This window comes from Nannobrachium achirus (assembly GCF_963921795.1).
Source record: "Nannobrachium achirus genome assembly, chromosome: 11".
In the NCBI taxonomy this organism is placed as follows: domain Eukaryota; kingdom Metazoa; phylum Chordata; class Actinopteri; order Myctophiformes; family Myctophidae; genus Nannobrachium; species Nannobrachium achirus.
The window spans coordinates 56,318,174-56,334,249 of NC_137820.1; the positions used below are offsets into that span (position 1 = coordinate 56,318,174).

The window sequence follows — 16,076 nt, forward strand, 5'->3', positions numbered from 1 at the left end:
ATTTTTATCCCGCAATTTTGTAACCCATTTTTTCCACCCAGTGCCATTTGCCTATGTAATCCTGGTCTCCGCTCTCCCTCTGCCGCACCTGGGGAGACAACGGACTGACCTCATGCTCATGCTTCCTTCAGTGCAGTGAGTCCAAGAGGACCACCAAATATTCTAAACGCGATTCTGCCAATAAGCATATTCTTTGAGACACGCACCCAAACAAGGAATCCAGTGACGTTGATCCCCTTTCCCTATTCGCTCATACTAGGACACAACGTACGTGTATAGGCAGAAGAATAGTTAAACCTAGTTCATGCTTCTCGCAAATAGACCTATACAAGATTTTGGGGAGATTTTAGACTCTCTTGTTGCGGCAAGTACTGGGAGCTGATGGTAGGTGTGGCGCTCCACCTCAGCAATCCATCTCCCAGGGGTCTAGCGCATTGTAGCGGGGACAGACTCCCACGTGTTACCGCCTGATACCGAAAATTAGCAACAAGTAGCTCCCGACCTACTTGTTGAGAAAGCAAGAGATCTTGGTGTATGTCTGTCCCTTGTACAACATCTCGAGTCGAGAACCTTTGACTGATTGACTTGAGTTCAAACTTGCCATGTGTATCGCTAAGGACCTGAGAAGGTGATGTGTGCAGAATGGGAAATCTCTGTATCGGCCTTGTCTGTCTGTATGCCTTCATAATGAAGCTATTTAGTGCAAGCTCTATACCTTTCATTGGTTAAGTATTTATCAATCACACGCACACAAACACTTTCCTTTAACTTGTTTCTAAAGTAGCAAATAGCCGATCTATAACTCATAGGAAGCTCTGTCTGTATGCCTCATAGGAAGCACGCTGACCACCCTCATCAGTCATACTATACCATCACATACTTAACCTTAGACCTGCAATGCACAGTACGGAGGGAGGTGGGGGACAAATGCACCTCTTAAGTCTTAACTCTTGCATTGTGGGCTTGTAAATCTGCTACTTGTGTGTGACACTGTAGTCTGATGAAGTAGGACATTCATATTAGGCTACGAAAAAAAAAACATCATCTCTGCCGGGTGGAAAATGTTACTTTTCCAGATTCAAATTCGGAAGTAGCATCTTCAAGTGCAAAATGCATCGCTTCGCACCGCAATTTGAGCTTGTGGATCTGCTACTTTTGATGCTTGTGTGACGCTGTATGATCAAGTAGGGGTGTTAATTAATTTACACCAAAAAAAAGGTTAGAATATGGAGATAGATAAGAGTTTTCTGGCCGACAGCGACGTGATGTCTCTATTCTAGACTATAGCTGTGTGGTGCAGCAGCAGCTACAGCATGTGTAGCAGACATGTGCTTCTGATTAAAACCATCATTTAGCCTCTCTGTCACTGTGCCCAGAACCAGTAGACTGATTGAATTTGCAGAGGACCTTAGTTGGTATAAAATTATTATTATAATGTAGTCTAGCAATTATTTCTCCATTCCTCGGTTCTTCCTGCATGGTAGATTCCTGTGTGTGTGCGTGTACGTGTGAGTGCGTGCGTGCGTGTGTGCGCGCGCGTGTGTGTGTGTGTGTGTGTGTGTGTCTGTGTGTGTGTGTGCGTGATTGCGTGTGCGCGCGCTTGTGTGTGTGTGCGTGTGTGTGTGCGCTCCATTCAACAGTTCAAGATAAGTTTGAGAACCTTTATGACGTTCTTTTTGAAAATGTGACCCCCAGGGCAATCTGTCAGAAATACTAAAATGTGGAAAACCGTATATAATGTGGTTTCATTTGGTATAATTTGTTCCCCTAAGGCAAAATAGAGCTCATATAATTTTTTTCATATTTCATATTACTTTTGTACAGATCAAGGAAACCTGCAGACACTCATTAAGTAACAATTGACGTACTGACATCAATCTAAACTATGCAAAAAAACACATCAAATGACCATTTAAACTATCTAACTTCCAAATATTAGAACATGGAAGGAGGACAAAGTCGTGTAGGATACAGGCAAACAATTGATGCAATTTATTATAGTTAACTATGAAAACCGGCACATCTTGTCCATGTATCTGCGTATCTCTGTAGGTCACACCTGACACTGTGGTTCCCCTGACACATCACTGTGACATCACAGGTCTATGGCTTTGCTGTGATGTCAGGGAATGGGTTTGCCGCTCTGACATCACACTCTGGCTTCACTGTGATGTCACACTCAACAGACTCCCTTTTATGCCCATGGAATTTCCCGATTTGTCATCAATATTAAGCCCATATCTAACAGGACTTCATATGGGAATGCCCATATATGGAGGCCACATACCACACTAACAGAATCCATATATGGCCAAGACAGATGGCATAGACAGCCCATATCTGTGTGGCTGGTTCTACAGACAGGGATCTCCATGTATGGGCATAAAAGGGTATGATGTCAGATGTCATAGACATCATAGGACTTTCACATAACAAATAACTGAGTAGCCTAAGCATGTTTGGGCTCTCACAGCATATCTCCATATACTGTATGTATCCATATGGAGATCCATGTAGCCTACTGTATATTATATACAGTACATGGATCTCCATATGGATACCAGGGGTCTCCATATATGGTTAACTGGTCTGATATACATCACTGGCCAGATGGCAAAGAATTGGCTTTTACTTGCGCCAGCAGAGTGCGCAAGTACTGCGTTAGGTGTTTCTGTGTCTGTGTAACAATAGTGTGTATCAAATACCTGTAGCCAACCAGAGACCAGCATCCTTGGTCCGTATTTGTTTGTGTATCAAATACTGAGTATCACCTATTAATACTCAAATACTGAGTATTAATGGGTTAATAAAATACTGCAAGTACTTCTTCCACCACTGATATAGAGCAGTGGTTCCCCACCTTTTCAGGCTGTGAACCCCCAAAATAATAATATTTGAAATGGAAAACCCCCACCCTGAGGGATTACATATTGTTTGACTGGGTTACACTGATAAATATTGTGAAAATAGCAGATCTACAAGCTCACAACGTGAGGCATTGGTCGGCTAGATCGGCCATTTTCACAATGTTTGCCTCTCTGCTGTACCTTTTCCTATGCAAACTTCTAATAAAGTCTTCAATCAATCAATCAATCAATCAATCAATCAATCAATCAATCAATCAATCAATTCTTATATTATTTGACAATTTGGCTGATGTTTGACCAGTTTTCTTGGCATAGTTTGTTGATAGGCTACTTCTGATGCAGTAGGCTATAGGCCTATGGTCTTTTTCTTTCCTTTCCTTTTGAGGTAGGCATCTATCTATAAGGTATTAAAAAGGTCTTAAACGTCCCTAAACTGTGACTTTACTGTCATCTGAGGAAAATAAAAATCACATGGGGTCCCCGGGAGGTCCCGAACCACAGGTTGAGAACCAATAGCCTGCCCCCCCCACGCAGCATCATAGACGCTGTGCATGCATGCACCGCCCCTCCGCTCCTCTCCGAGGCATAATTAAAAGTCTCTGTGGAGTGAGTCTGTCTCTCATTCAATCACACACACTCACTGAGAGGACTGGAGAACCTCCACAACGGCACAGCTCTGCAGAGCGTGAGAGAGTGTCTGTTTACTCACACCTAGTTCCCAAAACATCAGCAATCTGTTGGATCTACTTGTAGTGTTGCTGCTTTTACAAGCTGATCTCTCTGTCTCTGTGCAATGATGATGTCTCTCTGCATGGCAACGGTGTTTCTGTGCGCTCTGGTTGGACTGGTGCACGGACAAGGTAAGTTCTTACCTTTTTGTTGTAATGGGGGGAGAAAACAAAATCTATATTTGACCCAGGACAGTTACTTGGCTAATACTTTTTCAGTGGTGGAAAGTAAGCTGTAACTGTAAGTATAGGCTATATTGTAGCCTACTTACAGTTTTGAGGTATTTGTACTTTACTTGAGTATTTCCAATATCAATACTTTTACTTCTACTCCACTACAATTATGTGAGCTTGTAGATCTGCTATTTAAAAAAGAAAAATTACATACTGCATAATGACTATAGGCTACTTTTACTTTTGGTAGGCTACTTAAAGTACATTTCGATGCCAATACTTTTGTACTTTTACTCAAGTAGCCTACGTCTTTAATTCTGGACGTTTACTTGTAACAGAGTATTTCTATATTGCAGCACCACAGCCACCACTGGACTTTTTGGGTAGTGCTTTATTGTCCCAGAGATTAATTTAGAACAAGTTGAACAACAGTGGATAACGAATGAGAGATGACATGTCATCATGTCATATAAACCATACCATAGGCTACCATACCATATAAAACTAAAAGCACTTTTCGGTGTCTTTGGATGTTCGCTTTTGTTTTATTTCATTTCTGTCATGTTTCCATTTCTTTCTGTTCTTGACAGACAGGTACAGTTATAGGTAGGCTTTGATTGATTGATTGATTGATTGATTGAATACTTTATTATAATTAAGTTTGCATAGGAAAAGGTACAGGACAGTAGCCTACAGTTCACTGGGTTAGGGTTAGGGTTGGGGTCAACTAAAAGGATAAACACTACAAAATAAAAGAGCTGTTGTTAGGCTTGTTTGCATTGGAGTCCCTTTGTACTCAATTTATTAAAAAGACAGTTTAAAATGACAGAAAGTGACCATCAAAAGCACAGTAACAGTAACCCCGAGAGGGTACACATTGGACCCGAAAGATATGGCTGTCAAATGCACAAAGATCAAGATCTGTTTTTTTACAGTGTGACTGTTGAAAGGATTATGTCAGGTGACAGAGGTTCATAAGTTGTCCTTAATGCAGACAGACCCCCCTATGTTTTGATAAGATATTTTGTAAAGCAAAATCTTCAAAGTTATTTTAATTATTATCAATACTTTTCTCATTTCCCCCCAAAGAATTTACCAAATATTTTGAAAATAGCAGATCTACATGCCCACAACACACCACATCGTGACACACTGTGAGCTTGTAGATCTGTGATTTTTGAATATGCAAAGTATGTTAAAGTAGTGATTTTGATGGCAAATGAACTAACTTTGCTGTGGTGGACTCCCTGGATCCCCGCTCCTGGACCCCACTTTGAGAACCACTTAAGTAACTTAAGTAAGAGAGAGCCCCCCTCTCCTCTTCTCTCCCTCTGTACTGTGCTTTGCTGGGGTCAGAGGTTAAGTATGTGATGGTATAATATGGCTGGTAAGGTGGTCACTGGTCAGTGTGCCTCCATGTGAGTTATAGTCCACTACCCACCGGGGTCACAGAGGCGTGGGATGTGACCCCCAAAACCCAGACCCCCACTGCCCCACATGGGGCCGTTTTCACACATAGCAGGGGGTGACATGACCCCTCTCATCAGTTGGGTCAGGGGTCTCTTTGGGCTACGAGTGACGCTACATTTAACAAAGTACTGTTAATGATCAGATACATATGTGCACAACGTATGTACAGTAGAGACATAGATCAGGCATTGCCAGACTGATAACGCGGACTCACTCACACGTCCCTCCACAGTATCAGTCTGGACTTCGGCAGAGAAAGATCCGAAAATGACCGTAGCAATCAGGGGCTGCTTTTCATTGTTGTACGGACAGCAGTTGAAACACAGTCACTGATTGGTCCGGTCATTTTCTGATTTCTCAGACTCCATGCCTATGGGCTCAAGTCTGGACTGATACTGTGGAGGAACGAATGAGTGAGTCTACGTTATCAGTCTGGGAATGTCAGGCTAATAAATAGATAGATAGATTATTGAATACTTTATTTGCAGGATTGTGAAACGTTCAGGTTGTATATTACTGTCAAAGGTTACCCAGTGAACTTCCGTCTAAAACCGGGTTATAACTGGTCTAAAAGTGAATGTTTTTTTTGATGGCTGGGCTTCAAACGTTATTTCATCCGGCCAGTGATGTATATCGGACCAGTTACCCATACATGGAGACCCCTGGTACCCATATGGAGATCCATGTACTGTAGATCACCGTAGCAGTCAAATTCGTTAAGCAAACAGCCGTCGGCGACGGGTTCCCACCACTTTTACTGAACTCTTTGGTTCAGTAGACGTTGTAGACACTACGTGGAAAGTTAGCTTCTGCCGTAGTAGGAAGGGCTGTGACGGCAAGCAGGTTTATTTATCTATCGAGCACTGATCCATTTCCGGTCACCGTAGCGGACTGCCATAGCCGTCATTGCTTAAAGTCCCTACTCACTCTGGTGAAGAAGCAGACTTGTCTGCCTGGGCGCTGATCCTCTGAGTATGGACCTGAAGACCAGACACATTGAGAGATGTCACATTCGGTCTTCTATCTTCTTGAGCCAAGCCAGACTATACTTAGCAAAGTGAGCTGGGAGAAGGTGAGGCGCCTTGGGGGCGAGGCGTACTGTAGTAGTAGTTTTATTAGTTTGTTTTGAGAGGTCTGTATTTTTGATTTCAGTGCCATTTGTGATGCATAGTCAAAATAACATTGATTGATTGATTGATTGACAGGCACTCTATACTTCCAAGACATCAAGAGACGTTTATTTGCATAGTCCCAGGTCCAGCATTAAAAGAGAAAAAAGTACAGATAACGAAACACTGTCCGTTACGTCACCTTGTTGCCAAAAGGTGTAGTAAGTGATTTATTTTATTTATTTATATTTAAGTGTTATACATTTTCAAGTGGGACACATTTCATCCAATAAATCAGGAGAGATAACTCAAACAGGATACAGGAATAAACAAGTGAAATGGGAAGTGATGACAAAACAACAATGAGCAGACACAATTTGAACTTGAACGCAAGCTGAACAATTATCTTTGCGGAGATCTCTTTACCTCTCTCTACCATCTAGCTACATGCATGCTGACATCACTGGTACTACACATGCAGTTTCGCCGTCATGGTAACCGTCTGTCTGCATGCTGACATCACGTCATACTCTGATGGCATAGTACTGACAACACAGCCTGGGAAACAACGGGCACTCCAACATTACTTCTGAGACTCCTACATTCAATCCCTCAGATACCCAACTGTTCTGGCTCAGGACTAGTTACTATTATAATTAACAAAAAGTTGTGTTTAGTTTTATCAACAACAACAAGATTCAAGAGATTCAAGATTCAATAACTTTATTGCCATGTCAACATGGTTGATAGGAATTTGTCTTGGTTCACTCTCAGACTTACAACACATAAAACAAGGACAGTGCAGCAGCAGCACACCATGTACGAACACCCACAAACACAAGCACAAAACAACAAAACAACAAAATCACTCACCCAGAGCCTCGGCCAGACCAGTTAAGTCTAGGGCCTCTAGGCACACTAGAGACTATTATACAAACACATATAAACACAATACAACAGCTGGGTCTCGGCCGAGTCGGCCCTCTGTTCTTGTATACATCACGCCTTCTTGGTTGTTTCATGTTAGACCTGTTGAAGACCAGGACGGCGGTCGAAACTTCCTAAATATTAAAGTATTTCTCCTGGGAGCCGCAAAACACACAGCGGACGTTTTCTCTTCTCTCAAGTGTATGTATTTTTGCCCGGCACCTGTAATTTAGAACTACGTGGATGTGAGTGGTTCACTTTGAACTCTACACCACAGAGACTAAACATCAGAAATGTTTACCACTATGGCACTGCAATGTGCAGTTCTTGAAGAACAGTTTAGTTTTCACAAATATTGAGGTATGACAGTTTTGTCCATATCGTGCGGCCTGCGTGCGCAGACACGTGCACCCATTTACGTATTTTTTTTCTTCCCCTGCAGGAAACCCTGTTCCCCTACCTTTCTAAACAGAGGTGACATGCCTGTTAAAAGTTAAAAATAGTGCAGTGCCATTGTGTGATGTGTGGTTTTCAGTGTGTGGGGGGCGGAGCTACGCTGCCTGCCTCATTAAGACATGTTTACATGAGTCGTCTAGACTGAGGCGAGCCGAGCTTTAGTGCTGCTGCTGTTCTGCCAAGGTACAAGACACACACACACACACACACACACACACACACACACATACGCACCGTCTCATCCAGCAAGATGGAAATCAGGCCTCCTCTCCTCTCCACTCTCCAGACAGACAATGCATCACGCAGACAGCCAGGCTACACACACACACACACACACACACACACACACACACACACACACACACACACACACATTACTATAATTGTGAGGACATCAATAGTTTATGGATGGCATTGAAAATGGCTGAAAATTGTCGATCTGCAAGCTCACAACGTGTCGTCGCACGCTGCGACAGGTTGGGAGCTTGTATATCAGCTATTTTCAGTGCGTGAAAAAAATATTAAAAAAGTGTCAATCTACATCGACACGTTGTGAGCTTTTTGATCAGCTATTTGAACTATTTAAAAAGTTTTTTTTTCAAAATAGTACAAATAGACAAAGAAGTTCAGGGATAAGGGGTAAGGCATGGACGAAAATACGGCCCTAATACGGCTCTAAGCGTAAACTCTAATCAGAATCTTCTCCTATGAACATGAACCTGGTGTCCAGGCAGACAGACAGACAGACAGGTAGGCAGACAGAGACAGGCAGACAGACAGACAGGCAGGCAGGCAGACAGACAGGCAGGCAGACAGAGACAGGCAGACAGACAGACAGGCAGGCAGGCAGACAGACAGACAGGCAGACAGTGAATCACCCAGACAGTCAGGCTACTCTGCCTCGTTTGATAAAACAACAGTGAATAGATTTAAGGCTCTTCTGTTCTTTCAATTTAGCTTCTTTCTTTTTTTTTCTTCCTTTTTGTGCAAAGACGCAGACAGCGGTAGCGTAGTTATACTTTGCTGCACCACAGTGTCACCCCTTGAAATTATTCTTTAAGTGAACATGATGATGGGATTTCTTTTTTTAATAATGGTTTCACATTACGTTGTGTTTACAGTTTACAGTTTACACTTACAGTTTAGGTATTTAGCAGACGCTAAATATTCGTAATATGTCAGTACATCAACAGCAATATAACAAATCCAAATGAATATCTATCTAGGAAACAATATAATCAGTCAAGGAAATAAAAGAGTGAGCTCACTGTTTAGAGTGAGCGATTAGGATCGAGTGGAATTTTAGGAAATTGATTGTAAAAGTTGGGAGTGTGTGTGTGTGTGTGTGTGTGTGTGTGTGTGTGTGTGTGTGTGTGTGTGTGTGTGTGTGTGTGTGTGTGTGTGTGTGTGTGTGTGTGTGTGTGTGTGTGTGTGTGTGTGTGTGTGTGTGTGTGTGTGTGTGTGTGTGTGTGTGTGCGTGCGTGAGTGAATGTGAGAGCTAAAAAGGGGTGAGTCAGCTGATGTCATCTTAATCTGCGATGTTTTTGTCCTTCGGGGGGAGGAGAGAGAGAGAGAGAGAGAGAGAGAGTGTGTGTGTGTTTACACTTTTTTCCCTCTCACATATTTGACATTTCAATTGGCAGCATGAACATTATGTTTTCTCATGCCAAATTTGCCAATAAAGCTCCTTCGAATTCAATTCAATTGAATTAAATTGAGATGGACAGACAGACAGACAGACAGACAGACAGACAGAGTCAGGGACAGATAACTAAAGTGTTGCTAGTTAGTGTGTGAGGGAGGGCTCTGGCAGTCTGCAGTCTTTGGGATATATCCAGGGTTTTTTAGTTTTTTTTTCCTAATCTCTCTGCATGGGTTCCAAGGTGTTTTGGCAAGAGGACGTCAGTTCCTGGTAGGCTACTGATGAAAACAAAAACAAGAAGAGAACAGCCAATAGCACAGAATGAGAACAGGATGCATTAGCCTCATTCACACCAGCGTGTTGTGCATCTTTATGTGCTTAACCATCAACCTTTTATCAGAATGTGTTGTTAGTTTTATGTGTCACAGGGTGTTGTTTATTAATAATAATAATAATAATGCTTAGAGCAAGGGTCTTCAACAGGGGGTCCGGGACCCCTAGGGGGTCCTCAGAGTTACAGGGGGTCCTCCAAATCTTCCAATCCTTTTTATATTAACAACTTGAACCCTTTAGTGTCCATATTCTGAGAACTGTAGCCAACAATAGCAGATCTACAAGCTCACAACGCCTCGCAGCGCGAGGCGTTGTGAGCTTGTAGATTGGCTATTTTTGGCAAAGAGCTTTGGTGTAGAGGAGAAAAAGAGCAGACTAAGTACAGAGTGAAAGGTCAAGTTTAGTAAGTATTGACGGTTCAAGTGGTTAAATATCTGAAAACACAAATTGTCATGAATCCAAAATACACTGATGATTGTGCTGTCAGACAATGAAACTATATGGAATCTATGAACAGGTTGTGGGGGTCCCTGCTTCATTTCTCTCTCAACTAAGGGGTCCTTGGCTTGAAAACGTTGAGTAAAAAGTAGCCTTAGAAACCAACTGTTCCCATGTGGTCCATAATGTAGGTCCATAGCTCAGGCTATCTCCTGTTTCTGTTGCATGAAACAGCTTGATGTACAAGAACATCGCCCTGGACATGACTAGTATGTCATACATGCTAGTATGACACAGGGACTTACCCCCAATGTAGGGATGGGCGATATGACATTTCTGGCTCATATCGAAATCCGATATAATTCATTGCTGTTATGGCTGATAACCGATTTAAAGCGATGTTGATATGAATCATATGATCTCATTCTGTATTTAAAAGAATAATAATGATTTTGTCTATTTAAAAATGCATATACTACATTTGAAAAATCAAACCTCGGTTCGAAGTGAAGCGGTGAATTTTTATTCTATGTGTTCTAGAGCTATGAAATCTGTGTTCTAGATCTATACATTCTGTGTTCTAGATCTATACTTTCTATGTGCTTTAGTTCTATATTTTTATGAATTCTGAATGAATGAATGATTTTGTCTGGAGGGCCAAATTGTCATGTGAAGCTTGACCAATCCTCAATTCTGCATGCACGGGACATGTACGGGACAGACAAAGCCACTCCTTGAGAATCTATGGGAATCCTCAAAAAAAAAAAAACATGGACGGGACAGACAAAGCCACTCCTTGGAAGCGGCTTTCACCGCTTCAAAAAGCAATACCTCTTTATTCCGAAGCTAAGGATGCACCGTTATTGAAAAGTTGGCCCATATCCCAACATAAACAGCTTGAATGTTCCAACTTGTTGACCCTTTTGAAAGCTTCCCCAGAAAAACACTGAGAGAATCTGCAGCCTTCATCAACACTCATTTTTTCTTTTTTAAACATAATTATTAAAATAAATGTAACAGAGGTGTACCAAACTTCCCCACCCGGGCTTTGAACCCGGGCCACCCATGTGAAAGTCCAGTATTTATATAAAATATCTGCTTAATTAACCAATAGGCCTATATTATTTTGATATTGGTTTGTTACCCATGTTGCATTTTAAGTGCCTGCCAAGTAGGGAGGTATTGGACCCCAACCCCCCCAAGGCCCCTGAGAGTCATCAGACCCCATGTTGAGAACCACTGAGCTATAATCATCTGATAGATCATATAATGAGAAACAGAGGAGGATGGGAGTGAATCAGAGCGCTATACTGTAGGACAATCCAATCAATATGTAGGCCCACCTGAAGACTTGTAAAAGGACATTTCACCATGCAGTCAGTCAGTCGCTGGCTGGCTGTGAGATTTAATGTCCAGGATCAGTGCCAGCCAGAGGCTCCAGAGCTCCTGTCTGGCCCTAACCTTACTGACGAGCTGTAGTGAGTCAGCTAATGTTGCTGCCTGCCTGGCCTGCTAATAAAACACTCAGCCCATACTCAACTCCTTTCCTCTAAGGCCCACATTCATCATTTGATGTATCAGCGTGACGTTAGTTCCAAGCAGATGTTTTATTGTTTTTTTCTTTGCACTGTTCATTGTATCATTCATCACCACCCATTTTGCAATATCCCTGTTAACTACAGTATGTATATCTGAAAGGCAATCAACTCTCAGCCAACATGATGGCAGCATCTCAATGCGTTTAGGTACGTTGTACACGTTGTCAAGTCGATCTGCTGCAGTTCAAACCGAGAACCAGAATGGTGAGAAAAAAGGAGATAAAAAATGATTTTACTATTTTTTGCCCACCAATTCATTGCTATTTTGGCGCAGCCCCCAGCAAGGTTAAAATAGTTTTGGATTTTTCATTTTAGTATAGTTTTAGTTAGTTTTGAATATTGTTTTTCTAATTCAGTTAGTTTTAATTCGTTTTTAGAGCAGATTTGCTCATTTTTGTTTTCTGAAAATAGTGTTATACTAGTCCTTACCCGTTCAAAGATATGAGCTCTGAAATGATGTGCAGTGTGTGGGTTATGGGATGTGCACTGTGCACACAGTATATGAGGGATGGAAAGTAACTTTAACTGGTGCTTGCATGATAATATGTAGGAGCATCAATGTAAGAAATACCCGTTTCGTTTAATGGCTACAGAGATACTGTGTACCGATCTGCATGATTTTTGGACAAAATCTGTAACGGGGCCAGACAACAGACCCCCCCCCCCCCCCCCCCCCCCGCCCGCCCGCACACACACACACACACACACACACACACACACACACACACACACACACACACACACACACACACACACACACACACACACACACACACACACACACACACCCCGTTCAAAGATATGAGCTCCGAAATGATGAAATGCAGTGTGTGGGTTATGGGATGTGCACTGTGCACACAGTATATGAGGGACGGAAAGTAACTTTAACTGGTGCTTGCATGATAATATGTAGGAGCATCAATGTAAGAAATACCCGTTTCGTTTAATGGCTACAGAGATACTGTGTACCGATCTGCATGATTTTGGACAAAATCTGTAACAGGGCCAGACAACCGACCCCCCCCCCCCCCCCACACACACACACACTGGTTAAACATGTTGCCTCATGCTAGATGCAGAATAGATATGCCTCAAGCTAGATGCAGAATAGATATAGATACACCATAAAAATGCTAATATACAGCATATGATTTGTGAAAGTGACAAACGGGCTTCACAGTTATGTTAGGTGTGTTCATATGCTAATGGTGATGCGATTTCAGATCAATTGCTCCAGCCACTGAGGAGAAACGCTGTGACAGACACTCACTCAGACAGACAGACAGACAGACAGGCAGACAGACAGACAGACAGACATTTGGAAAATTATATGTTTGATATAAAGAAATATGTGCATTAAGCAGGGTTTGAAGTGTGGTCAGACAGTACTTTGTTGTGATTCAGATGAGTTATACAGGAGAGAGTTGAGGACAAGTCATCTTGACACTTGTCCTCCTCCTCCTCATCATGGTAATTATAAGACTGGCTTGCAGACTCTTTCCATCTCAATCACACATAGTTGTTCAGCAGCGCCTTGCACAATCCCCACCCAGTCCAATTCCTAACAGTCCCCAGCCTTTGATAATTAACTGACAACATTAATACACCATTATACAAAGCGTCAACACTATAATTTAATGTTGGATTTACTGTCGCCTTTCTTCTTTCTTCTCGGAGGGCAGTTGGGGAAGAAGTACTCTGATTGTTTTTATTGAGTAAAAGTAGCAATACCAAAATGTATAAATACTTTGTTACAAGTGAAGTGATGGATTCAAAGTTGTCCTTGAGTAAAGGTACAAAAGTGTTGTCATCTAAATATGCTTAAAGTACCAAAAGTACTCATTTTGCAGAATGCCCCATAATTTTCCTAAATGTGTCAAAACCCTACTATTTCGGCTATATCCAAAGTATAAAAGTAGGATCTCGTGGTTATTAAATTGTAGAGGACAAAAAGTACCACATTTGCCTGTGAGATTAGTCGAGTAGTAATAGTATAAAACCGAAATACCTGAATTACCTCAAAATGATTGCGACTGTCAGGTCGCATTTACTATCAAAACCTCCACCGGCTGTCTGTTTGTCAGTCAGTCAGTCAGTCAGTCAGTCCGTCAGTCAGTCTGTCTCACACTTTTGCCCTGCTCATATCTCCGCCATCGTTGCCCCTATCCATGTGAAATGTTCCACACACACTCCTTGCCTGCCAAACCACAACCTCCACCCATCAATTCTCACATGGCCCTCTTCTAGCGCCACCATGAGGCCGATTCTTGCAAAACACATTTTTGGACACCTACAGATTTTGCCCTAAAATCACGCAAATCGCTACACAGTATGTCTACACTCATGTCATCAACATGGATCTGTCCCATATAGCGCCACCATCAGGCAGATTTTTTTAAACACATTTTTGGACACTGCTCCTACACATTTTGGCCTAAAATCACGCAAATCGATACACACTTGCTCTACACTCATATCATCAACATGGATCTGTCCCATATAGCCCTAAAATCACGCAAATCGGTACACAGTATGTCTACACTCATCTCATCAACATGCATCTGTCCACACATTTTTGGACACTGCTCCTACACATTTTGGCCTAACATCACGCTGCGACCTGACGGTCGCTTATCTACCGATTAGGGAGTCTTTCTGGTACTTATATATTATACAGTACTTGAGTAAATGTACGTAGTCACTTTCCACCGCTGTGTGAGGGTTTGTCGCCAATACCAATTGACCGTGCAGAGCTCGTGTTGTGGCCTCAGGCTACAAAAATGCGAGCGCTCCCTCGTGTGCCAAAGCTCTTTGACACTTGGCAGATGCTCTGAAACCGCAGCATGTATGAGTGTATTTGATGTGATTGCAACAGCTGATTGTTTACAGAACCCGGAGCATTCCACCCACTCCCATCCACATGAATCAGATTCCCCGGCACCACAACACTTGATCCAACGCCAGTCAAAACGTCTCTTTTGTTTTACTGCAAACAACAGATGCATCAATCAATGTCTTCCCTGAAAGAGAACGCTTGCTGTAAATGATAATTTATATTCATTTTGCAGCCACAAAACAATTATGTTCCTTTTGTAGTCTGCAGCAATGGTGCATAATGCAAAAGTAATATACTTTTCTTGCTATCATTTACAGCAGTGGTCCTCAAACTTTTCAGGCCGTGACCCCCACAATAGTCATATTTTAACTGGTGACCCCCCCACCCAACGCCGCGAGGCGGTGTGAGCAACTGAGCATGTATATCCGCTATTTTCACAATTTCTGCTTCTAATATTTGACAATTTGGCCAATGTTTAATTTGTCATATTAGAGGTATTAAAAAGTCCTTAAATTGTCACTTTGGAAATGTGCAGATACCCTCAATACACTTAAACTCGATGTTGGTTTGTTTACTGTTGAGAGAGAAAACAATGTTGCACATTAAGTTAATCATCTGGGGACCCCCCTTGGAGTCCTGATTCACAGGTTGAGAACACTGATTTACAGCACTGTTAAGTTTGTTGCACCGTTGTCTGTAAAGTTGGAGTGTTGAATGTTTAATGGACCAAACAAGCCTTTTGCCTTGTCTTATCCCTTTAGTGTTTTTAACCCGCAAGGGTCCATTTGGTTACACTCTCACAGTTTAGATTTCAATGACTCACCCAATTAGCATCAGCTGGCTGTCAGGGGATGTGATTATCGAACCCCTGGCAGTGCTTATAATTATGGCTGTAATTTATTAGATGTTCTGATTCTGATATGAACAGCTTTGGACCCCTCCTCAGTTGACATGAGGGGAGTAATGCTGACATCATGAGGGTGTGTGTGTGATAAGAGAGATGACACTAACCCTCCCATGTCAGGGACACACACACACACACACACACACACACACACACACACACACACACACACACACACACACACACACACACACACACTTGGATTGGATGTACAAATACATCCCCTGGACATGATGTACAAGTGCACTCCCTGGACATGACGCTAGAATGTCACATGATGTGCACAAGTACAGCCCTTGGACATGACTGAGTGCCAAGCAGGGAGGCCTGGGTCCCATCTCACTGGCAGGGGGATTGAACCCCGACCTCCCAATGTCAGGGCGGACACTCTAACCTCAAGGCCACTGTATAAAATATACATATTATCACAAAAGACCGCTTGAACTGCAATTAGAGATGGGACGATATGAAACTTTCATGTCACGATTATTGTGACCAAAGAAATTTTGATTTACGATATTATCACGATAATCAAAATATCCCCAACATCCATTATCCTGGGGCGGAACATTTGCCAAAAAATAGCAGATCTAC

At 42.3% G+C, this 16,076-nt stretch overlaps 1 protein-coding gene across 1 annotated transcript in view; it reads left to right on the forward strand.

Moving 5' to 3' along the window:
* Nucleotides 1–3,663: 3,663 nt before the first annotated feature.
* Nucleotides 3,664–16,076, forward strand: part of fbln1 (fibulin 1) — a gene marked incomplete at both ends in the record, with an annotated part of 101,836 nt that continues 89,423 nt past the window's right edge. The window contains one exon of the mRNA XM_080737214.1: nt 3,664–3,727. Coding sequence (XP_080593340.1) covers nt 3,664–3,727 — 64 coding nt within the window. The remainder of the gene's footprint in view (nt 3,728–16,076) is intronic.